Source organism: Chionomys nivalis, chromosome 14, assembly GCF_950005125.1.
Source record: "Chionomys nivalis chromosome 14, mChiNiv1.1, whole genome shotgun sequence".
Classification (NCBI taxonomy): Eukaryota; Metazoa; Chordata; class Mammalia; order Rodentia; family Cricetidae; genus Chionomys; species Chionomys nivalis.
In genome coordinates, this window is record NC_080099.1 from 9,757,079 (window position 1) to 9,783,407 (window position 26,329).

At 43.3% G+C, this 26,329-nt stretch overlaps 1 protein-coding gene across 3 annotated transcripts in view; it reads right to left on the reverse strand.

Moving 5' to 3' along the window:
* The window catches only part of Epg5 (ectopic P-granules 5 autophagy tethering factor), a 91,101-nt gene extending 65,666 nt beyond the window's left edge, over nt 1-25,435 (reverse strand). For all 3 annotated transcript variants that reach the window (XM_057788480.1, XM_057788481.1, XM_057788479.1), the window contains exons 1-12: nt 25,328-25,435; nt 17,609-18,538; nt 15,799-16,042; nt 12,099-12,235; nt 11,556-11,663; nt 10,433-10,506; nt 8,159-8,264; nt 5,917-6,031; nt 5,409-5,559; nt 3,842-3,997; nt 2,618-2,775; nt 63-217 (exon numbers count right to left, since the gene is read on the reverse strand). In XM_057788480.1, coding sequence (XP_057644463.1) covers nt 63-217; nt 2,618-2,775; nt 3,842-3,997; nt 5,409-5,559; nt 5,917-6,031; nt 8,159-8,264; nt 10,433-10,506; nt 11,556-11,663; nt 12,099-12,235; nt 15,799-16,042; nt 17,609-18,538; nt 25,328-25,387 — 2,394 coding nt within the window. In that variant the 5' untranslated portion in view covers nt 25,388-25,435. The remainder of the gene's footprint in view (nt 1-62; nt 218-2,617; nt 2,776-3,841; nt 3,998-5,408; nt 5,560-5,916; nt 6,032-8,158; nt 8,265-10,432; nt 10,507-11,555; nt 11,664-12,098; nt 12,236-15,798; nt 16,043-17,608; nt 18,539-25,327) is intronic.
* Nucleotides 25,436-26,329: the final 894 nt, after the last annotated feature.

Below are 26,329 nucleotides of genomic sequence, written 5' to 3' on the forward strand. Positions count from 1 at the left end.
AATCACATTTTTTAAAACAATACCCAAAGAATGAATTGGCAATCAGAAGAAAGCGTTCTAACCTCATATATCTCCAGAACAATAATTTTGATGAAATCTTCATCTACATTGGTCCTTCTGGCCCGAGCCATTTGAGCAAAGGTCGTCAGAAGGCAAATCTCTTCCGAGCTATTCATGGAAGAAAGACACTTCTCCAAGTTCACAAAATGTTCTGGGTCTGCGAGTTAATAGGAAAAAAAGTGACAAAATGGGTTCAAATATTTAGTTACACTACCAGGAAGAAAGACAACATAAAAATTAATATTCACAAATATTTAAAGATAAAAATGGTCTTCCCCTTTCCAAGACGGAATCCTACAGGTTCAGAAAGAAAGCTGAATCAGTTGAACTCTGAGAGTTCAAAAAAATTAAGTATAATGTAGACTCAGCAAAAAAAATTAACATTAAACTATGCCTCAACTCCGAGAAACGATTGTAAAGGACTGAAGGCAGAGAACGTGGACCAAATCTGGAGGCTAACCCAAAAGATCAAACACCTATCACTGCAAAGCACGACTACGGCCACCAGGTGTCATTGTCACCCAACTGTCAGCTTCACTGCACCTGCAAATGCACTGTCGTGGCCAGCAGCAGCTCAGCATGAGCAGGGCACTCCAAAGAGATTGGCTCACAAGCAAAGATTAAGGACAAGAAACTGGCTGTAGCAGACAGTATATAATCCATCCTGCCCCGTTCTCAGAGGACACTATGTAAGCAATATTACAGGATGTCACTAGAGACAGGTTTGATAACCCTGTAATACATGTAGGAACCAGATGTGGAAAGCAAAAATTTTATGAAAAGATATGGGCAAAAAGACCATATTCATGAGATATATCGCAGCCTGGGGATAGAAAATCCTTGTGATGGAAAATGGCCTTACAAAGGAAACTTAGCAAGGACTAACCTGTATCTGACACCCTGCTAATCACCCAGGCCCCTTAAAGGACTGTCTCATCTGTGACTTATTACTTCACCCACAGAACTGGCAGTCGGAGAACAGGCTGTGAAACACACGCAGAGCGGGTCGCTCACACTCAACTATGGAAACAGTAATGAAAGCACTTCCCCAGGACAGCGCAGACGCAGTTTATGAAGCAGAGAAATAAAACAAAAACAAAAATAGATTTGTGTGGAACACACACAGAAAGAGAATGAAAACAGAGAAAACTGAAGAAAAAAATGATGAATGTCTGTAAAAAATTGAAAATGTTTTTTTTTTAGTTTTATAAAGTATGGCTTTCTCTCTTCCTTCCTTTTTCTTTTTTTTGAGACAGGGTCTATCTACATAACACTGGCTGTCCTGGAACTCACTCAATCAGGCTGGCATTGAGATCTGCCTGCCTCTGCCTCGAGTGCTGGGAATAAAGGCGTGTTTTCTTTCAAGCAATGCAGAGGTTTAGAAAGTTAGAAAAGAAATTTAGAAAGAGATGTTGATAAGTCTTTAATTCTGTTAGTATTCTATTATGTTTTCTTTAATATTACAGGTAATGATAAATATCTTAGTATTTAACTAAGTTGTCTGCTTTTTATTCTTTTTCGTTTGTATTCTTGTAAAACAGGGTCTCTCTACATAGTCCTGGTTAACTTGGACTATGCAGGCCAGACTGGCCTTGAACTAGAGGTTCATCTCCCTGCTGCCCAAGTGATGTGATTAAAGGTGTGGACTATCATACCTGGCTCATACTCTTTTTTAAAAAATGATTCATTTATTTTTATTTTACATGTATGGATAGTTTTGCCTGCATGGATATTGATGTAATACATATGTGCAGTTCCAGAGACCAGAAGAGGGTGTCAGACCCCTGAAACCAGCCCTATAGGTTCTGGAAATCAAACTGGTACTCTGCAAGAACATTTTTAACATTATAACACAAATACCAAGCAGTACAATGTTAGTATGTATCAAACATAATCAAATCTTCACTAAAATTAAATTTTATTATTTTGGTATCAGGGATCTATTTTGTTGCTAGGGACTGAACCTAGAACCTTATACATACAAAGAACACACACAGTCTACCACTGCGCTACGAAGTTAAGTTTTTGAAGAATTACTGTCTACCTTCCACCTACTTCATAAAATCAAGACAACTTAAGAAAACTAAGACAGCCGGGCGCACGCCTTTAATCCCAGCACTCGGGAGGCAGAGACAGGCGGATCTCTGTGAGTTCCAGGCCAGCCTGGTCTACAAGAGCTAGTTCCAGAACAGGAACCAAAAGCTACGGAGAAACCCTGTCTCAAAAAATCCAAAAAAAGAAAAATAAGACAAAAAAATTAGCGGAACAACTGGGCACAGACCTTAACAGATTTCAAGCCAATTAACATCACTTGTTGACCAGACTAGAATTTTACACATGGAAAGAATCATTCATCAAAATTAGGCCTTTGTGCTTACTGCACAGAATCTAGACCTAACTGACTTATATTTGAGATACACCACCTTCTACTGAACACATCGGGACAATGAGGCAGTCTCCTGAGTTCCAGAATCATGCCACAGTGCTTCTGAAAGCAGAAGGGTTGGCACTACGAGAGCAAACACGCACAGGGAGAGAAGCCTGCCCTGTCAAGTACCTTGGAGTTGCCTCTTGCACTCGGCCGGCTGCAGGGAGGCACAGAGGTGCTGCAGGTTTCCACTCTCAGCCTGGTGCATGAGGTAGAAGAGCTTCCAGAGCATCGGGACTGACAGCGTGCCAAAGGGCATCTCAGACATAAACAGCCAAATGCCAAGTCTGCACATTTTAAAAGGCAACAGGAAAAATTTTATATATTAGAAAATTTCACCACACTAAGAGGAGACTGAAATCTAAACAGGAAAGCCTGCTACATGATTCACAACAGTCAAGATATGGAACCAGATGTCCACTAACAGATGAATGGATAAAGAACATATGTACATATATGCGATGCTATTTTATTCATTGGAGAAAACAAGCAGACCAGTCAGAGGGAGGAAGACAGCAGAGAGGTAAAAGGGTCAAATGTGAGCAAGGTACAATGAAGGATCTGGATGTTTGTGTGCACTCTGTACACACAGCTCTAAAGATAATTTTATACAGTATTTTTTACTGTGCATGTATTTACTTTGGCACAACGCATGAGGTCAAATGTGGAAACACTTATGACATAATATCAGCTCTAGAAGTTTCTTGATCTTTCTGTGCTAGGGATACTCAATCTGCATACATCATCAACTTGTTCCATACTTACAAAAACAAAGGCAATATTATTATCACAAACTTACACGTGAGACTTCTCAGACACGTGCAGAACATTAAGAAAAAGTGCTAGGTTTTGAATCAGAGATCCTTTTAAGGCCCGGTGAGAGAGAGGCTGTCTTAGTTAGGGCTACTATTGCTATGATAAAACACCATGACCAAAGAAAGTAAGAAAAGGGTTTATTTACTTATACTTTGTGTTGGTTTGAATAGGTATGGCCCACAGACTCGTGTGTTTGAATGCTTGGCCAATAGGAAATGGCACTATTAAGAGGTGTGGCCTTGTTAGAGGAAGTGTGTCACTGTGGGGGTAGGCTTTGAGGTCTCATAGGCTCAAGCTATGCTCAGTGTACCACAGTTTCCTTTTGCTGCCTGTCGATCAAGATGTAAAACTCTCAGCTACCTCTCCAGCACCATGCCTGTCTGCACACCACCATGCTGCCCATCATGATGATAACAGACTATATCTCTAAAACTGTCAGCCAGCCCCAGTTAAATGTTTTCTAAGAGTTGCCATGGTCATGCTGTCTCTTCACAGCAATAGAAACCCTAATTAAGAAACACTCTACATTCCTCTTACCTTTTGGCTTTCAGGACATGTAGGACAGCTCTGAGAAACAGTTCATCAAATTCAATCTGCAGTTTCTCCATGGAGTAGGGCTGCAGCGTTAATGCCATGCATGTGCTATGACTCACATACTGTGCCCAGTGGTCACTGACGTAGCCAAGGGTCATCCTGAGCGTGAGGAAAACAGCACAGCACTTTTCAGTCACTCACTCGGTGTCACCTGACTTTACAGTGAAGGACTAATATTAACTAAGCACCTACTATCTGCTCGGTTCTGAAAGCAATCTGCATAGGGACAGTGAAAACCAACCCTCGTTAGAACTTAGCAGGACGCATGAGAACAACAATGGCGAGTAACACGCTAATCCTCACGTGGCTGCTACTGACACACACAGCTATCCTCAGCTGCATGTGGGCTTCAGGGCACAAGACAGATGCACAAGCTAGAACCTCGTCCTTCTATGGGACCCCAGCCTTTGAGGGTATCCTATAATCTTCATAAAGCTGACTGAAATCTAAAATAAATAAATGTAAATCAATTTAGTCTGGAGAACAAAAGTGGGGAAAGGGAGAGGTTTTGCATTTTTATGAACTTCTTTTTGAGGAAAGAAGTTAGAAAGAAAGAACAGTCTATATATGTGCTATAGGGAATAATCCAGAAAAAAAAAAAAAAAACCTGAAGATGTAGAAAAGAGAATGAAGCTGATTTACAGGAAAGCAGTAAATAAACTCAAAAACATTTCAAACACTTGCAAATAAAACAATAAGCCCATCTTTCATCCAAGTACATGTTCTCCCAGTTCAAATACAGCGTGACTTTTTTAAGCCTTGGAAGTTTTCTAAATATTTAAACTACAGTAAGAAATGAAAGAACAATGCAGGGAATAATGGCAGTGAGGAATTACTGTGAATTCATTATAGCTCAGTCTGTGGCAATCCCAAGGAAAAGCAGGCTGTGGACAGAAAGACAGAGCAAAAGAAAGGAGAAGAAGTGAAGGCCTGTGTGGTGGCGGGAAGGAAATTGGCCCCAAAGGGAGTGGCACTATTAGGAGGTGTGGCCTTGCTGTGTGTCACTGTGGGGGTGGGCTTTGAGGCTTCAAATATGCTCAAGTCACACCCAGTTCTCAGTTCACTTCCGGCTGCCTGCAAGATGTACAATTCTTTCAGCTCCTTCTCCAGCACTGTCTGCCTGCACGCCACCATGTCCCACCATGAAGCTAACAGACAAAAGAACCTATGAACTGTAAGCCCCCAATTAAATGCTGTCCTTTCTAAAAGCTGCTGTGGCACAGGGCCCTCTTGGCAGTAGAACACTAGGGCTCCCTGCATCTTTTCTGACCCTTCTCTCCAGCAGCAGCTTTGAAAATCAGAACTCCAATGATAATTATATGTTAAAAAATCAATTGAATCTGAGATAATTAATCAAATAATTTCATTAGAAACATTTATAAAATCCCCATCTAAGTGATGGAAGAAATATCTCACTTTTATGAGAAGACCTAAGTATGACCATCCATCCCTCTGCAGGTCTGTGTCTAAGCAAGGAGACAGTGGCATGATGTGTCAACAGCAACATTACCTGATCAAGTATCCAATGCGCTTTACAAACTGCCTATAGCGAGCTCTGTTAAAGGTTTCTAACCCCACAGCCAGGAGTTCCACTAATGAGTTGGCAAAGGCAAAAATTTTCATCATCTCTTGGGGCCTTGTTGTTTCAGGTAAATAATCACCTAGAAGTGAAACAGATAGGAAAATATAATTACTATGATGTAACATTACAGAACACAAGTATATAATCCAGTGAGAAAGCCAGGAGGGTTGGGATTAATTCATCTCTCTGGCTCCAATATCAAAGTGGGATGTACAGTAAGAACAATGTATTTAACCTAGGCAACATGTACACTAGCAGGCCTTCTTCATTTAAGCATGAAGTTTAAAAAAAAAGTACAAATATAAGAGAAAGGAGGTTTTGCATAGGTGGGCACAGGAAAACACCCCAGGAGCAGCCCACCCAAATGCAAGGCTTGATGCTTCCTCGGAGCTTGTACCAGTGACACCTTTCAGTCATGACAAGAAAAACTATCTACCTTTTGCTTTAAAGCCAAGAAGATGTTGAAAGAGTTCATGAAAGGGAAACTGAGACAGAAGGACGACCAAGTCATCTTCATTAAGTAGAATCCAACTGGTCTCAGGGTCTTCATCCTAAAGGGAAGATGCCACGTCACATCAGCTACCCAGGCTGGGGTTACAGAGACTAAATCCAAGTCACAATGTGGTCCTATAGACACCTCCTCAAGTAGTCTCCTCACAAAACCTCTGTGTTTATAAAACTAACTTACTTCAAGTATATCAAGTAATGCAAAATAGAATACCACCATGTACATAACAAAATAGAATACCACCATGTACATAACAAAATAGAATACCACCATGTACATAACAAAATAGAATACCACCATGTACATAACAAAATAGAATACCACCATGTACATAACAAAATAGAATACCACCATGTACATAACAAAATAGAATACCACCATGTATATAACGGCTAACAAGAGTTCTTGACTCCAGCTGGACATTAGATCACCCGGTAGGCTCCAGAAAACTGGCCCTACGTGTGGGCCTGACAAGCTTCATAAGTCACCCAAGGGAGCCTTAGTGGAGCTCGTGTTGAGAACCCAATGATGTGGATGAACCACAGGCCCCGCACAGACTTTTCGGATCCAACCAAGCTCTTAGCAGTCTCCAGTACTAACAGTACTAACTTCTTCTGGGCTGCTTTTGCTTTTCCTTGCTTGCTGCTATTGTTGTTGGGTTTTACTTGTTTCCTTAGGGAAGCAGCTTTTATTTTTTTCCTGTTGTTGGTCTTTGGCCTATGTTTTTTGATTTTGGGTTTTTTTCTCTTTTTTTGTTTTTGTTTTTGATGGGTGAGTGTCTTGCAATCTAGCCTCGTTTGTCCTACATATCAGGATCCTCCTTCCTCTCCCCATGCAGTGCTGAAATTAAAGGCATATACCATGATGCCTAACTCCCTAAGTTCTTGAATTCACTCCTTTTTAGTGAGTGCTAACCAAGAAGCAAGCACCACTGTAGAATCTGTCTCTGGGGTTAACTTCAGGGAATCCATCAAAAATAAAAAGATTTAAAAAAAAAAAAAGACTATTTTAAAGAAACACCACGTTAGGGAAAAGCAAAGAATGAACAAACAAAAAACATTATTTCGTTACAGTCTTCCAAAGAGAATTTATATTAGCTCCTAAGAAACTCAGTTTTCCCACAAGTGTTTGCATGCCTACATCAGTTCCCACCACCTGCTACAAGCCATCGAAGGGATAAAGAACAAGACAAGCACTCGTCCCTGAATGGGAGCACTCGTCCCTGAATGGACCCTGGTGCGATTCATCAACACGACCCCCACAGCAGCATGGGAGTCACTTTGGGGACTGCTGTCCAGTTTCTATTCCTCAGACAAAGGATTTTAGTGAGCATCTTAGAACATAAAATTCGGGTTTGAGACAGATTACATCTGATGGCAAGGGCCTTTACCTGCTGAGGCTCTGTGCTGGCCAAATCAGGGGCTCAGCCAGAAACAGGCCCAGGAACTTTGAATGAGCAGAAGAAAAATCCCTTAAATACACACCACTAAAGATGGGCAGAAGTGGCACACATCTTTAATCCCAGCACTCAGAAGACAGAGGCAGGTGGATTTCTGTGAGTTCGAGGCCAGCCTTGTCTACAAGAGCTAGTTCCAGGACAGGCTCCAAAGCTACAGAGAAGCCCTGTCTCAAAACAAAAAAAAACAAAACAACAAAAAAAAAAACCAAATACACCACTAATCACTTGTAGAGGAAAGAAAAATTAACAAGAGTTATCTTAAAACTTTTTTAAAATTGTCTTGAGAAGCTAGATTTTTTTATTCATTAGATTTTCATCAAAATTATTCAAAGAAGGTCATCTGTGAGATCCTAGTCCCAGGAACCTGTTACTGTGCAAAATAAAACCTTAATATACATTTCACAAAGTACCACTCTACTCCATTTTCCAGTTCCCGCTTCTGCCATCTGAACACACCTACAAAGGACATCAGGGTGGGCTACTGGCTTGGGAACGTACTCTAGAGGTTTTACATTTAATGACCACACGACCCGAAACAAGTTACCTTCCTTTACACATCTGTTGTCCCTATCTGTAAAAGAGGGTCTCAGCATTACTCACCTCATAGGGTCACTGGGACAATCAAGATTTACAAGAAAGTGCTTAGAACAATGTTTTGCATGTAAGCAGAGCTCAAAATTGATTAAAGGGAACACTGCAGACACAAGTTACCTCTTCTCCTCCTTCATCTACGAGTGTCCAATTCCCAGATGCAGGCCCTGAAGATGATGGCTTCCACTCACTGGGCTTCATGTGGCACATAAACTCTGCTCGGTTTCTAAAAGACAACAGACAAGAATCTGACCATATGGACAGAGAAAGTCTGATACGAGCATGTTTGGATCACCTAGGCTAAGGAAGAGTCAGTAATCAGCCCAGCCACCAAATGGTTTAAATGATCAAAAAAGAAGAACTAAGGCCAGGAATAACAGTGCTTAGCTTTAAATCCCAGTACTGAGAAGGCAGAGGCAGGCAGATCTCTCTGAGTTCAAGGTCAGCCTGGGATTGATGATAACAAGTTCTAGATCTGGTCTACGAGGTAAAGAGCACTTGCTGTTCTTGCACAAGCTAGCATTCACATCAGGCAGCTCCTGCAACCCCAGCTCCATGGGATCCAGAGCCCTCTTTTGGCCTCCATGGGCACCCACACTCACACATACTGTATATGTGTATATCCTGACACATGATTAAAATTGTATCTTATCAAAAATAAAAAGGTATTACGCAGTTGGTAGAGAAGCTGTTTGGGGCCAAAAGGCATACATAAGGCAAACACGCCTAGTCAGACATTACCTCCCTGCTCAGGAGCGGCCTCTGCGTGCAGGCAGTAAAGGATGGAGGCCAGAAAAAGAGCGACAAGATTTTCCAAGTGGCTGTTCCACCGGATGAGCAATGTAACCTGAACAGTTTCCTCTTGGACCACATCTGCAGTCCTCTGTGAATAAGTACCCCTCCACTTCTCTCTTTAGACAGAAACCTCCTACAGACTCCAGCTCTGACGTTCAAATATTTCCCTTTCCCCACGTGTCCATTGGTATGTGTCACTTGCATGTTGTCAGAAACTTTCATTTTTCTTATGTATAAAACAGCCCTCCTTGGGGGCTGGAGAGTTAGCTCAGAGGTTAAGAGTACCGGCTGCTCTTTCTGAGGTCATGAGTTTGATTCCCAACAAACAAAAAGCATGAGTTCATTTCCCAGCAACCACATGGTGACTCACAACCATCTGTAATGAGATATTGTGCCATCTTCTGGTGTGTAGGCATACATGCAGGCAGGACACTGTATACATAATAAATAAATCTTAAAACAAAAACAAAAATTACAAAAGAACATCCCTTCTTTGTACTTCTGCTATGGACGCCCTCCTGGTCTCTGGGCACACACAGGTCTAGAGTCAGGAGGGACACAGTCCCTCTCTGCATCCTATAATCAGCTAACCCACTTCCCAGGAAGAGGCGGCTAGTTCCCACATTCTATCTCCTACAGTGACCTAGGTTACTATAGGAGAAGCAGGTTAGCTGGTAGTAACAGTGTCAGGGTCGCCAACAAGCAGGCTCTGCATCCGCCCAGGACCAAAAACATGCCTGTCCTTTTGCTGTGTGGCCAGTTGGGATCCTGAGGCAGGAGAGGCATAAATGCCTGCAGCCATCAATGAAGCAATGAAAAAGTACATACTATTCTGTCTCCAGTTCACTGTCTGTCCAAAGCAACCCCCACCCCCCGCTTTTGGTGTAACCCAAGTTGACCTTGAACTGATGATCCTCCAAACAGTCACAAGCTCTGGGGTGCAGCGATAACAGGTGTGTCCCACCACGCCTGGCCTAATCTTCCTTGAGTACAAGTTTTGCTCCCTATTCAAAAACCTCTCACTTGTTCACAGGCCAAGCCACATCAAGTGTAGGTCCTCCAGCTTTGATTTCAAGGCCTTCTACCCTCCAGTCTCCAGCCATGACCTTCAGCTATCTACACCCCAGCCCTCTGCAACCCTCGATCAGGGCCTTTTCTCAAACTCTTCTCCCCAGCCCCTCAGCTAATGACATCCAACCCGCTCTTGGAAGCCGACTCTTCCACTGTGGACCTGTCTCCGACTGCTCAACTCTTTACTGCTACAGTAACTCCTCGGCAGTCTCACGGCTCCACAGTTCAACTCGTACACCAGATCCCCTCTAGTCTAAGGAACATACCATCTCTTAGTTTGTGGCACCTTTCACAATGACACACAATGAGAGACAAACCCGCTAAAAAGGGGAGGACACGAGAAAGGCTAATAAGCAGCTAGATATACCACTTTGGGATGGGAGTATCAAACCCAAAGAAAATCTGCAGTGTTAAATTCTAGAATGCCAACACTTCCCTTAGCAGTTCTCTCTGGATGTGGGCAGTTAAGGAAACCAACACTTTGATAGAGTATTCAATTTCTATTTTTCAAGGCTCTTCCACACTTACTTGACAGGAGACATCAGCAGGGCAAGGGACTGCATAAAATGAAAGACCCCTGAAGGGTTGTTCAACACTTTGATCTGAAATCAGAAAATGAAAAAAAGCATACTGTAGAAAACCAGCTCATGCTGGTTTACACGTATCGAATAAGCAAGATGCTAGTCAGAGGACAAAGCTAAGCCGACACCTGCTCCAAAGCACAAGGCACGGCTGGAGTCGTTACCTGCACACTATCTCAGAGCAGAGGATGAGCAGCTGATGTCAAACACTTGCAGCAGCTGTTGGAGCACAGCACAGCTGCTTTAAACCAAGAAAAACAAAACCTCATCATCATCATTATCAGAGTGACTTAGGCTCCACACCACCAGAAATATTAAAGAAAATATGAAGGAGTTGGGTTGAATTTGATATACATTTTGGTTCCTGCTATCTGAGTGGTGGCTAGGAATAATAAAAATGGCCAAAGGGGGCTTGGCATAAGAGAAACTATAAACCATATGGTCAACTGGTAAGTGTATGCATGCTGCTAACAGACCTAGATCTCCCTGCTATGCTAGTATCAATTGTACTGTGAGATGGATTAGAGTTGTAGTGATTATTACAGAAAAGACAAACAGTCCTGGTAAGCTGTCCTACTCAAACCTTACCAAAATAAACTAAACACTTGTGAGCCTACCAAGCTGGCTTGCAGCTGAACTTTTGCAATTCTGTGCTAATCTCTTCACCTGTGATGACCCAGAAAGTGCTGGCACTAACCCTATACACATTCACTCCTGGTTTAAAGGCTTTATTGAGGGAACCAGGCAAAGGGCTCAGTGGTTAGACTCACTGCTCCTCAAGAGAGAGAGGGGAAGGTTTGGTTCCCTGCACCCAGATCAGGAAGCTCACAACCACTTTTAAGTCCAGTTACACATCAATGCCTTCTAGCCTCTGCAGATACCTACATGGATACTGTGCACATAAGTCCATGCAGATACATTAAGAATACAAGTAATAGGAATATATGTCTTTTACTTTTTATTTAAATAGCACTCAATTAGGTCTTTGGGGAATGGGTTGTTTTAGACATTTCTTAAGGAAAACTAATAAAAATACCCACCACACCCCTAGAATCAAAAGATCATCATACCTGAATGAAAGGAACAGCCCATTTACTGACGCCAGCTGGGCACCGGAGAATGTGGTTGAGGAGGAAGAAGTGATCTCCAGGACAGCCAACTCTTTGTAATACTGACACCTGAACAAGAAAAGACTCGTGTTTTCACTAGTTTAATAAACTCATGCACGCAGTGAGCTGGGGGTGCATGCAACCTTTCTAGAGTGCCCAGACATAGGTCTTCTCTGTAAAACACCTAAATTTTCCAAATCCTGACACCTTTCTTCTCATCACTAAGCATCACTAAGTTTGTCATCAAACATGATTAGGCACGTGGTGGGTCAGCAGTCAGTCCTCACCTCCCTCTGCATTTCCTCCTGACCTGGAAGCCAGAGCTCATTAGACACACAAAGTAACAAGACAAATCACTTGTAACCATCAAAGAAAAGTGATTAACTCATTAAATGAATTAACTGGAAAAGCTATAGAATAAAGAAATATGAAACACAAAATAAGAAACTAGTCTTAGATTACCCAAGCAATGAAACACCTCCTTGCCTGCAGCTGTTCCCTTACCAGCTTCTGCAGCCAGAGAAGGATGTCCTCGTGGAACTGGGCATCCTCACTCACTCTCCTGGTGAACATGAACAAGACGCTGATGCACTCCTTCAGCTGACACACGTCAGAGGGAATGCTGCCTGTCAGTTTAGAGCCTGCAAAGACGAGGGGCTTAGCTGAGAGCTCCTAATGGTACTGAGGACTTTTAGCTTCTCCACTTAAAGCAAAGAAACCAAAAAGTGTAAAACATTTAGTTCAGATAAAAACCCAAAGAGGCTGTTCACTTCCTGACTGAGGGTGCTCCTGCTGCCATGACCCTTGAGGGACTACGTCCTATTGAACTGAGTCAAAGCAAACACTTCTGCCTTAAGCTGTCTCTTGTCAGAAGAGCAGTAACACAAAGAGACATCACCAAGGAGTGGGGCTGCTGTAACAAGATTGACATGTGCTCCGTATGCTTTGGAACTGCTCTTGCTAGATAAACATAGAAGAGTTTAGAACTATGGGCTGAACAAGCACTGAACTGATATGAGCAGAACTTGATGGGTCATTCTGCTGAGAGTTTGGAAGACCAGAGTGTTAAGAGAGATACAGACAATGAGGGCTTGGCTCATGAAGTGTTTTGGAGCTTGTCTTAATTAGGGTTTTCATTGCTGAGAAGAGACGCCATGACCACAGCAACTCTTACAAAAGAAAACATTTAACTGAGGTGGCAGCTTACAGTTCAGAGGTTCAGTTCATTATCATCAAGGCAGGGAGCATGGCAGCATTCAGGCAGACATGGTGCTGGCTACATCTTGATCAGAAGGCAACAGGAAGTGAACTGAGACACTGGGAATAGCTTGAGTATAGGAGACTCAAAGTATACTCCCACAGTGACACTTCCTCCAAAAAGACCACACCTACTCCAAAAAACCTCACCTTTAAATAGTGCCAATGTTTTGGGGGGCCATTGTCTTTCAAACCACCACAGAGCTAAGCAAGAATTCTATTGGGAACTGGGACAGAAGTTATTCCTGTGATATCCTGGTGAAGAATCTTGACCATCCTACCCAAAATTACAGACTAATTTGTTTGGAGGAGAAAATCTCAAGTTACAGCATGGCTAGTGCTCACTTTTCTTACCCAGGTCTACGAGGAAAGAGAGCAACAAGGGGAACAGAAAGACATGAACAACGTGTGGGTTAGCCAGGAAAGGGGCGAGTTCAAAGCTGCAGACAGGGCAGTGCTGAAGAAGAGAAGCCTCGGGTTCCGCACTGGGAGGGCAGGACACACGGAGGGCAAGGCCCTAAGCATTCAACACTCCAACTTGTGTGTGTGTATTTAAAAGGTCGAGCCTAAACTGAGAATGCCCTGAAAGTGTTCCTTCCTGGTAAACAAGCATCAGCAAGTATATCTGAGAGAAGTGGGTCACGCTCTATTTCTGGCTGGGGGAACTCAGTGCCACTTTCCACAGTACGTAGAACAGTAAGGGGGCCATGGTGTCTTACTCCAAGGTTCCTCAAAGCTGCAGGATAAGGCTGGACAATATGGGCAAAGTCAAATTCCCTGCAGAGAGGCACTGCAGGGCCATCAAATAAGGCTGAGAACATGAAGCCTAAGTTGCCATGAAGACCTCAGGATGCTGAAGATGCCAGAACCAAGGGACATCCACCAAGGAGAGCAGCAGGCATGGAGCAGATGTGGCCAGTCCAATACAGAGACTATAGTGTTGTGGGTAGCAGAGTGACAAGGAGGGCTACCAGGGACTTTGGGGTGCTGATGATTCAAGCCCCAAATGCCCAGACATGGGCGACAGGATTTGATGCTTACCCTGCTGGCTCTGTCAGAACAAGGGCCTGCACCCTCAGGCTAGATTCTACAGCCTGAACTAGACCACACCTCCCTGCAGCTCTGTCTGGGACAGAGACTTAAGAAGTCATCTGTGCTATGATTTGACGGCTTTCAATTTATGATACCTGGCTCCTCCACACTTTGTCATACTGTACTGAAACTAAATCACATGATGTGAAACTTCCCATCAGTATAAGTGTTACAAAACATCACAATTTTCTTTGTTCTTAGGATTGTTCTGAAGGCTTCTCGAGATTTTGCATAGAGATGTGATCTGAAGATTCTCCCCTGCCGCCACCCATCCCTGGCATTGTGGCACATTCATGCTCTTGTGCTCTCTCTCTCACTCACCCACTCACACGTGCACACACACTCTCTTATTTCTCCCATCTCTCTCTTATTCTCTTTTGCCATGGTCTGGTTTGGATTTTTATAGAGAGGGTCTCACTACATAGCCCAGGCTGTCTTAGAACTCACTATGTAGACCAGACTGGCCTAAAACTCACAGAGATCCACCTGCCTCTACCTCTGCCTCCTGGGTGCTGGGCCTAGTTTTATTCTCTCTTAATGAAGGTTGTATCTAGGCTTTCAAGGGATGACTCTCCTTTCCATTAAGGCCTGATCTTGTTTAGATCTCCAGGTAATACCTAACACTCTTCCTCCCACCTCGAGGCCAACAAGGGCCTCCAGGCCCTTTCTCCTTATGAATTACATTCTCTCTCTCTCTCTCTCTCTCTCTCTCTCTCCCCCCCCCCTTTCTTTCTCTTTCTTTCTTTCTTTCTTTCTTTCTTTCTTTCTTTCTTTCTTTCTTTCTTTCTTTCTTTTTGGTTTTTCCAGACAGGGTTTTTCTGTGTACCTTTGGAGCCTGGTCTGGAACTCGCTCTGTAGACCAGGCTGACCTTGAACTCACAGATATCCACCTGCCTCTGCCTCCCCAATATGGGATTAAAGACATATACCACCAATGCCCAGCTTGAACTGCACTCTTACAAAAGGAGTTACAGGTCAGTTTTCTTCCAGACCAACCACTGCTATTGTTTTATTATATTTAATAAGTTTCAACACTTTGATTTGGGGCAACTGAACAATGCTGAGAATTTTCAAGACTATGAGGATTTTTGAACTTAAACTGAGTGAAAATTGAATTGACTTGACCAGGGCTAAAAGCAAAACACTGTGCTTTGAATGTGAAATCTTCCCTAATTTACTTCAACACTTGGTGCCCAGTTGATGGTGATTTCTGGAAGGTTGTGGATCCCGTAGGAAGTGGAGCCTTATTAGAGGAAGTGGGTCACTGGGGGCTGGTCTTCAGGTTTGGCATCCTGAATGAGGATCCAATGAACAGCTGCTTAAATCCTGCTATCATGATTTCCCTGCCATGAGGACAGATGTAACTATTTGAACTGTAAGCCAAATAAATTCTTCCCCTCTCCCAAAACAATCCCCCACAAAGTTCTACTAATATGTTAGACACTTGGTCTGACGACGGACTCTGTTGGCAGAGTACTTGACTTCACATGTGTGAGAGGGCGGAAGACACGTCAGGGCAGAGCAGGGAACCAACATGAGAAAAGAAAGAAATTAGAATTTCTACTTCAGAACGTTACAGAGCGCCAGTTAGAAATTCAAAAAACAAGAATGTGAGGGGAAAAAAAAAACAAGTAAATAAAATGTAAGAGAAAAGCAAAAGGATGAAAAGGTATCCTGGGGGCCGGACAGCTCAGTCAGTGGGTAGGGCACCTGCTGTTCCCGCTGAGGACCCACCAGGTCTTGATGCCCTGCATCCACATGGCAGCTTACAACCATCCATAACTACAGTTGACTCACAGTTACCCTCAGTTTTTTTCCACAGGCAAGTATAAGAGAAAACTCACTATTTACCTACCTTGATCTTGCTGGGAAACTGCTAAAGACCTCAGAACAGCTGAGCTATTGAGCAGCGTGTAGATGTACGACTCCACTTGCAACCTCGAGAGCACAGAAGTGTAAGAGTGAAGGGCCAGTGTCTGGTGGAGGTGCTCAGATTTGGCATCAAACAGCTTCTTCAATTCTCCCAGGACATTTTCATTCATCTCTACTCTCTGGTAGTGGTGATGACCGTAAACTTTCACTTGATCTGCGCAGATACCCTATGGGCAGATGAAGGAGGAAATATGAAACCAGCTGCACCTGATGCAGCCAGGCAGCAAGTGGAAGACACAGGCTTCAGCGCCGTTTTTGAGAAGCTTATAATCACAGTGAGGGCCCAACTCTACACATACAAAACAATACGGGCAAATAACGGCCATGAGTCAGAGAACACTGCCAACCACAAATACACAACAAGTTCCGTAGAGAGTACCCCGGCAAGGTCAGCGTGGAAGCAGTAACATTTGTCCGTAAAACTCACAACTGGCATCTTACTTTCTATGCTAAAATTACCAAGGCCAATGTGCTATCCCTCAACTACACAGTATCCGAAACACCTCTAGATCTACCTCATTCTTTCTGGAAAGGAACCCTTCTCCATTATATAAATTTCTCCCACCATACTTTGAGTCTATCCTTTCATTTCCTTTCTTTTCGTTTTCATTTTGTTTTAATTTTATTCTATTTGCATGACTGTTTCATCTGCATGACTGTATGTGTACCAAATGAACATCTGGCTGCCCATGAAGGTCAGAAGAGGGCAACAGATCCCCTGGAACTGGAGTTACTAGTTACAAGCTGCTTACATGCATGCTGGGAATCACACCAGTCCTCTGCAAGAGCAGCAAGTGCTCTTATTTCTCCACTGGGCTTTTTCTCTACCCTTTCTTTCTTTCTCGGTATTTCCAAATGTGTCTCTTTCCACAGAATCTACAAAGAGATATACAAGGTTCTGCACAATGGAAGGTAGGGGCCAGCAAATCATGTGTCACCAGTATCTCTTCCAGCTTTCCTTCAATGTCAAACGTCAAAAATGGCCTTCTCTTATTACCATCCCTCCCAGTCCCTTAATAAAAGGCAGCTCTGACCTCCAGAGGGTGTCACACTTAATGGGCTTTCCTACTTTCTTATCCTCTCTCTACTCACTGCACACTTGTGGCATTATACCAAATTCTAAAACTAACACTGCACTGCTGAATTTTACCTTGAGACACAGCTGCTGGTTTAGGCTGTGTGTAGAAGTGTATATATCTGCATATATTTGTATTTAGTTAGCTGCTAACACTCTCAGTTAGAATCCTTCATGCAAAAAACACATTCCTGCCTCTCTTGAAAAATCCCAAGATGTAGCCGGGCGATGGTGGCGCACACCTTTAATCCCAGCACTCGGGAGGCAGAGGCAGGCGGATCTCTGTGAGTTCGAGACCAGCCTGGTCTACAGAGCTAGTTCCAGGACAGGCTCCAAAGCCACAGAGAAACCCTGTCTCGAAAAACAAAAACAAAAACAAACAAAAAAAAAAATCCCAAGATGTAGCAAGTCAATCATACATCAGTCAGCTAGATGGCAAAAGCTGCTTTCCCTCTAGACGCAGCAGATGCTCCTACTCAGCCCTCGCCTACACATTACTACTGCCTGCCCCTGTGGCCATTTGATCTTGTGATTCCTGGACTGATGGAGCCAGGGCTGGGTAGGTTTAACACACAGACATCCTAGACAGCACCGAAGGAAAGGCAGCTTAGCTACCAATTCCCCAAGGTGAGAAGCTTGACACACACAGCCAAAATACCTGTACAGCCATTTGTTCATCCTTAAAGCTCCACAGTCGACTTTTGGTGTTTTGGCAATCAGACATCAAAGTGAGCAGCTCGGCCTCAGCCAACAGCAACTGCTTCCTGCATCGTGAGTAGTTCAGAAGCAACTCATAAAACTCATGCCTGTCCTGATGAGCAATGCTGTCAAATTCTTCTACATATGACTCAACATTTTCCAGCCATGAGCCAGGCTCCAAGAGTTTTAGCTGTTCTTTAGTAAATGGTACTAGTTCCGGTGGAGATGGGAGTTCTGGATAGAGTCGCTCACTGCAGAGCAAGGGCTTCACAACCACCAAAGCTGGTACTTCCGCGATTTCAGCTGGCAACTCAGGATACAGTTTCTTCACTCTGGGTGGCTGAGAAACTTCTTTGGCTTCATAAGATGTATGTGAGCTAGCAATCTGAAGCAGCTTTGAACTAAGGGCTTCTTCATCTTCTTTCCTGGTCTGAGTTTCTCTGACTTGTAAACTTCCCGTTTCCTGCTGAGTACAGGGGAAACCAGACTGTGGTGTGCTTTCTGAAGGTCCATGTTGCATCAGTGTGCTTTCCTCGGTCTCTGTAAAGTGCTTGGAAGGTTCAACTTTAGTTATAACATTGTCTCCAGGGTCAACCTTCAACTTGATTTCACCATCTCCATCATGGGCTCTGATCTCTGCCCTTTCTTTCAGGTCCTCTGAGTCAAGTATTAGGGAGTCTTCATCACCCACAGTCAAGGAGGTGAGTGGTATATCAAACATTTCACTTTCGTTCCATCCACTGACATCCTTGTGGTGCTGGGAATCAGCTGACACTTTCAGATCATCTCCCTTGAGTTCACAAGCTAGAGATGGAATTTCCTGCTCTCTAGAAGTCTCTGGAAGAGAAACTACAACGGAAGTCTGAGGGGCTTCATCTTTCTTCTTTTCCTAAAAGCAAGATATGAAATATAACAATAGCTGATTGTTTCAGATGAAGAATTTTAAATTATACATAAATATCTACATTTGACATTGGGGGTTCTTCCCTCAGCTTGCTAACCCAATGCCATTCTTAGGAGTGCTTTTTCCTTTCTTAATAAGCTCTCTGATTCCACATCAGGCCCATGTCAGTTTTCTTCCAGACCAACCACTGCTATTCTTTTATTATATTTAATAGGTTTCAATGCTTTGATTTGGGGCAACTGAACAATGCTGAGACTGTTAAAGACTACAGGGATTTTTGAAGTTAAACTGAGTGAAAATTGGATTGAGATGGCCAAGGCTGAAAGCATTGCCTTTTCTCTGTCTCTCCTGGAAGTTCCCAGGACTGTCACCTAACCTGTCCTTTAATTTCTCTGAAACTCTAGTAAAACTACCCTTGAGCTTCCTCGAGTCCAGTTCTAACCTCTCCTATTAATAAGGAAACCTCAGTTTCCTCAGTCACATGTGGGAGCCATGAGCGGACCCCGAGGAAGCTTCTCTAAAGACTGAAGTGCTGACCCCAGGCCACAGCTGTCAGCGGTTGAGAATGTACACCAAAATCAACCAGCGAGGTCCCGTGCCTTTGAGCATTTGTGACGTGGGCTCACGAGCACCCAGAGAATCCACCTCCCCACTACCTTCACAATATCACCCAATATAGATGGGGTGTCCCTTTCTGCCACACTTTCCCCTTGAGCTATGACCCTAACTGAACATACTGCATTTGCAGGAATGTACCCTCCCAAAGGCACCTCCTCCTCTTCTCCATATGACTGTGTAAGCTTCCTAATACATTCAGAAGTGAACTTTCATGCCAAGCTGGGAATCTCCTGCACTCCACTTTGATTAAAGACGGTCAGCTTCAAGATGGGCGGTGGTGGCACACGCCTTTAATCCCAGCACTCAGGAGGCAGAGGCAGGTGAATTTCTGTGAGTTCGAGACCAGCCTGGTCTACAAGAGCTAGTTCCAGGACAGGCTCCAAAACCACAGAGAAACCCTGTCTCGAAAAACCAAAAAAAAAAAAAAAAAAAAAAAAAAAAAATTAAAGATGGTCAGCTTCCAATTATTTTGCCTACTTACTTTAGACAGGAGGGAAAAGGGAACTAGGAGACATTGTGAATATAACTATCTTCACCAATAGTGAAATAAAATGTAAAAAACTCAGTGTTCTCAAGCCACTAGCATAATAATTCATGTCTCTGGTAATTTTAAGAAATTTTCTTAGCCAAGTAGTAGTGATGCACACCTTTAATCCTAATACTCAGGAGGCAGAGGCTGTGGGATCTCTATGAGCTCGAAGGAAGGCCAGCCTGGTCTACAGAGAGAGTTCCAGGACAGGCTCCAAAGCAACATAGAGAAACTTTGTTTCAAAAAAAAAAAAAAAATTTCTCTTGTTTCTTTTTAATTGATGTATATGCATGTGTGCCTGTCTGGGTGTGTACCACATGCATGAAATGCCCATGAAGGCCAAAAGGGAATACCAGATTCCTGGGACTAGTTACAAGAAACTGTGAACCCCTCAACATGAGTGCTGTGAACAAGACCCAGGTCCTCTGCAAGAGCAGCAAGAGCTCTTACCCACTGGGCCAGCTCTCCAGTCCAAAAGACATGTCTTATATATAAAAACAGACACGCAGATTATAAAAAATCTGTATTTATTCTGCTTTTTACCCTCGCACAAGTTGCATACACATAAGGAACCCATTTTTAAATCATGCAGGGCCAGGATACAGTTCAGTGGAAAAGCACTCACCGTCAAAAAGCCTTGGGTTCTACCCCAGAACAACCAAAAGATAAAAACTAAAATGAAATCATTCAAAAAAATGTGAATATGCTGCAGAAATGTAAGTTCTTGGAATATAGTTATCTCTTTTTTTAGAACAGTTAAGTAAGCAGGAATCATTAACCGTAGTGAGTTCCTCCAGCTTACTCGGGATGAATGTAAAGACAGCCAGTGGCAGCCAAAGGAACTGGTTTCTGTGATAGACTGCAAAGATGCTTAATTTCCTTGAAGAAACTTTATTAAAATTATCAGTTTTTGTGCCCAGTCAACTCTGCACAGTCACAACTGACAGAGCAACACTGAGAATTGCCGTAGGAATAAGCAGAGCCAGAGTTAGAAAGGCCTGCAGCTCAAGAGCTCCCCAGGGTCAGCAGAGGGGTCTCCAGCATCACCTCCATGAGTCCTTGCCAGGTGGGCGGGATTCTCCAAAGAGCCCTCCCATAAGGAGCTCCATTTTCAAGACATTTGTGCACTGTTCCCAGAGGCTACAGCATGGCTTCCGCCACAGAGACACCTCTCCAGGTAGATTCTCTTCAATGCTATTAAAGCATCCTGTGTCCTCTGAGCAGAACAACTGTCTGCTTCTGAGAATTTGCCTGTGTTTCTGTTCACAAGTTATATTCTTCCTTAAAACTTTTATATCACTTCTGGTCTTAGAAATACTTACTCCTGAACCTTGGGCTTGTCACAATAAAATGCCCTGAAGTGTTGTGTGTGATAGGGAGAAGGGAAAAGCTAAACTAGACACACAACAAGCTGTCACCAACAGTTATCTCCTGGAGATGGAACTCTGGGATGTCCATTTCTGTATGCACGTGCACACTAACACAGACACACTTCTTTAAGCAATATGAAAACAGTCATGCAGTTATGCTTGTTCTAAAACACACATGGGATGTTTCTGCTCCAGACTATAATTCCCACCTAGTCCTGTAGATTTTCTTATATCCCAGATGCCTAGGAGTCATTTTGAGGAAAACAAGTGGGCATCATGTATTCAATAATGACTGGATCTCGGGAGGCTAAATAATAGTATAGAGCATTGCCCAACTTTATTCTAATCACAATTCATGTCTAGAAGAAACAAAGGAATTAATTAACTAGGCAATAGAGCAGGGGAAGCAGGACCACAGGGATGCACAGGAAGGGTTAAGCAGAAAACAATCCATCCATCAATTACTAGATGCTCTTATTGGTTGTTGAGACAGGGTTTTGTTAGAAAATGCCAAGCTAACCTAGAACTTGTTATGTAGTCCAGATAGCCTGGAACTCACAAACCTCTTCCTTTGGTCTGCTGAGTGCTGGGATTACAGACATGCATCACCACTCTGCCTTACTATAAAATCTATTATGTCTTCAGAGTAAATTCAAATCTAAGATTCTGTTCTTTTTACCATACATTTACTAAGATAAATGAAGTCCATATGCTCGGGGTCGCGGGAATGTTTTTACAGAGATGCACACTGACAGAATAAAAACATCATTAGGGCTGCATCTAAAGTATCCAGTAGTAAACACCAGATTCCTAACCACAGCCTGTCATCCTGAAGTCACCTACCAGATTACTGACCACTGAGGAATGTGTCTGACAAATCCAGAAGCCACAGCTCTCTACTACACACAACAGCACATGACACTATCCTTCGTGAGCTAAGCCTTGAATCTGCTCATCACTGAGAAGTTTCAATGATACAGGAGTTTATAACTATGTCCAAACAATAGCCAGCGTTAACAACTGCAGCTACTTACCCTAAAGCAAATCCATTTTCTTAGACTGACAAGCATGAGGGTCATGGACATTTTCTATTTGTTTTCTTATGCTAGTTCTTCAGGGATAAAGCTTGGACACGTGCTTCATGGCTGGTTCTTTTTTTTTTTTTAACTCAGTCAACTTTATCAGGTGACTAGAGGAATTATGAAAGGCTCTGGGAACAAGAGTGATCCCTCGCTCAGTGAGTTCATTGTCTGACAGAGTAGACTGTGGCTGTCAAAGTTGCTACAGATGAGAAGAGGAACATAAAATGGCTCACAGAGTTACTGAAAACGGGAGTATCACGAGGATGATAAGGGAACGCTCCCAGTGAGCTTGGCTCAAACTGGAACAACAAGCAGTAGCTGGGCAGGGAGCATGGAAGGGTGAGGCCGAGGCTCTAAAACAGGAAACTACAGAGTAAGACGGGTGTGACAGAAGCTCAAAGGAAAGCTGGGCTGGGGTCCTTAAATTATGCTTCTGGTCCCATCCTCTGTGAAATAAGAAAACTATAGAACTTTTTAGGGGGTGGAGCTTTGGACCTTTTGTTGTTGTTGTTGTTGTTTGTTTGTTTTGGCTTTGTTCTCTGTTTTGAGACAGGGTCTCACTATGTATCCCTGGCTGTCCTGGAACTATGTAGACCAGGCAGGCCTCGATCTCACAGAGATCAGTCTACATCTGCTTCCCGTGCCCATGGGTGTGCACCACCAAGCCCAGCTTTTGGAAGGCTTTTTAAAAAACAGCAATCTAACAGGCGTGGTGGTTTACACCTTTGATATCAGTACTCAAACAAAAGCAGTTGATCTCTGTGAAGCCAGCCTATCTATTCAGTAACATGCATATGTATGTGTGTGTATTTATATGCATGTAACAACCTAGCTTCAGTTCAGAGAATTGCAGTAAGAAAGAATGTGAAAGTGAGGGCAGTTCAGCAAAAACCCTCCTTGCAAGAGTTGCAACAGTTATGATGAAGAACCACATCATACAGAAATTCAACTCTCAGTGACCGATAAGATTTGGAGGACGGGGCAAAGTGTGCGTGAGATTGCTAATTGAAGCAAATGTCTTGGAAATAAGCTTTAACATGAGCTTCATCAGTTGAGGAAGTAGAGTATTGGATGTGTAATGTAGGAAAACTGCCTGAAATATGTTGATAAAAGAGACAAATCATTTTTCATAAGACTTAAAAGCTTAAGATTTTCATTTTTAATTTAGAAATTATATGAAACAAAATAAAGAGAGGATCCTCTTTGCTGACTGTTTTTAAGGTGTCCGTAATACGCTATCTTTGGACAGACAGACACTTATGTAAAATAATGATTAAGTTACTGGATTGAAAGCCATGTTTCTGGCTTTCCCTTGAGCTAAACCATGCTAACTGCATTATTTAGGATAATCATTTAACCTGTCTAGATTGTAGTTTTACCACTTATCTGAGGGAAAAAAACAGATTATTAGTATTTAATATTCTGTTCTCTATAGATAACTCATGTTATAAACTACCAATTCCAAGCTCAAGGGGTTTATGCATGGCTGGTTAACTGTTTGTCTGAGATAGTTCTTGATCAAGCCAATATACTGCAAAATTACTTTTCTTAAAATGTTTCTGAACCAGGCATGGTGGTACATGCCTTTAATACCAGCACTTGAGAAGCAGAGGCAGGCGGATCTCTATGAGTTCGAGGCCAGCCTAGTCTACAGAGTGAGTTCTAGGACAGTCAAAGATACACAGACAAACCTTGTCTCAAAAAACCAAATATATATGTTTCTGCCAGTAGGAAGATGTCACACTACATAAAGTGTTAGCCATAGAAACATGAGAACTGGGTTCCAGCCCCAGAGCACACACACAAATCCTAGGTCATGGCCCTGGACAAACCTAAGCTAAACAGCAATCCCCAATTCCCAGCCAGAGGATCTGTCTCAAAAAGTAAGGGAATCAACTCCTCCTGAAGAACAATACCCAAGACTAACCTCTGGGTCACAAACATTCACCGGAACAATGTCCAACCAAATCTGCACTCAAGCCCCCTCACCATACACACAGAGGTTTCTATTTTTAAGTGCTCATAGTACCCAAAGTAAAATAATAATAATAATAATTAATTAATAAATAGAAGCTCTGTTGAAAGTAATGTTTCTAGAATGAAGGTAGGAGGCTCAGGTTCAAGTACAGCCTGGGCTACACAGTGAGGTCAGCTTGTGTGTGTGTGTGTATAAAATTGTCTCTAAAAAAAAAGAAAAAGAAATTTCTGACTCTGATGTGTCTAATTCTATACTACCTTACAAAAAGGGATCCACGCACTTCTTTTACATTCTATTAAAGTTCCCATAAATCGCTGTTAAAACTTGTTCACAGACACACACACAAAATTATACTTTGGACTTAGTAACACCACTACTTCTGGGGTTTGGGATTAAGGCAATGTTATTTAGATCCAATGGTCAGGTGTGATGGCATGTCTTTATTCCCACCAACCCAAAGGCAGAAGTGGGTTAAAAACCCTGGATGGATAGATTAGATAGATAGATAGATAGATAGATAGATAGATAGATAGATAGATAGATAGATACATAGATACATACATAGATAGATACATAGATAGATACATAGATACATAGATAGACACATAGATACATAGATGGATGATAGATAGGTCTGACCGCCACGTTGGGGTAAATTTTAATTTGTTCACTGCAACAAGTAAACAGGAGCAAAACGAAAAATTCAAAACATACCTAAAACAAGTCAACTTAAAACCACACTTACGGCATGCAACAATCCAGAAAACATAGAAAATTCAAATCCATCCCTACTGTGCGGTCTCTGCCCTTTGTTGATTTCTGGATATCCATGTCACATTGTAAACAACCAGATTCATAGGAAATGACACTGTCGCCCTGAATTTTGAAAACGAAGGGCTGACACATCCCTGAAATCCATAAACCATATACCTCCCAAGGGAAGGACGGACCTTCTCCGTACATTTCCAGAGGCTGAAAATGTTCCCATATAACAAAGGACACGATAGGGAGTCAGAGATGGGGCTAAGGAGGAAAAGGCTTTGGTGTGGGAAGCCAAGAAGACGAACAGAAGATAAAAGCCCAGTGAGGTCAGGACTGGGAGGCGGCCAAGTGGCCCTGACAGCCGCACGACCGCACGGGACCCTACGGCTCCGCGCGGGGAGCCGAGGGCTAGTGTGGGAGCGACAGCATCCTCACCTTGCTTTTGGTCCGGCTGGCCTTGGCCTTGGCCCGGCGGGGCTTCACGGCCTCGGCCATACACTCTGACTCCGCGGCGTCGCCGTCTGTTGCTGTCAAACTCCTGCAATTCACGCAAGCCGTCCAGTTCCGGCCTCCTGCCTGTCATGTGACGGCGCCTCCGCCACTAAGGGAAGGGAGGCGACCGCAGGAACCCCAGGAACCCGTACGGGCTGCGACTTGGAACAAACTACCCAGGGACTTCTTGCGCGGGAAGGCCCCACCCACCCTCGCTCTGGTCCCGCCCCTTCCCTGCCCTCGCCCCGCCTCCGGTCCCGCCCTCTGTGCCACGGCCCGTGTGTCCGACACAGGCCGCAGGGGGGCACTCGGAGCAGCCCTCTGCCTCCCCAGCTCCGCAGAGAGGTCTTCAGACTGGACCTTGCAGCGCCAGAAGAGGCCTTGGCAATCTGACTTAGATCCCTAGACAACCAATTCCAGCCTAAATATACTTTACGTTTCCGGAAAGAAACCGGATGTTCATTCAAAGTGTACTCCAGTCTGCTGCTTTATAGAAGGAGATGATGGTACTACCATCTTGGGTGTCATGAGTTTATGTGGAAGGCACTTGATAACAGCAGGCATCTCTATATTATCGTTACTATATTTAAAATACGCAAGTACTTTGTTCTTGTGTTTATTGGTAGGGTCTGTCAACCCTCCTGGAGGGTCAGCTCCTCAGAGCAGGTTAATTCTTTCTCTGATGTATCCCAAGGACCTCCGAAACAATAGCCAGCACATAGTAGATAGTATCTGATGAATGGAATGGAAGGATATGAGTTGTTTTGTTGGAGTCATGAAAGGTTCAAAGGAAAGCTACGGCGCTCCTGGGTGGACCTTCCTAAAGCGGCTCTACAAGATCCTGTGCTGGGATCTCTGTTGCCCTCCGGTGGTCATTCCCCAGTAGTGACAGCTTCTACGGAGGATTTTGGAGTTTTTCATTGTTGCTGTCAATTACTCCCTACA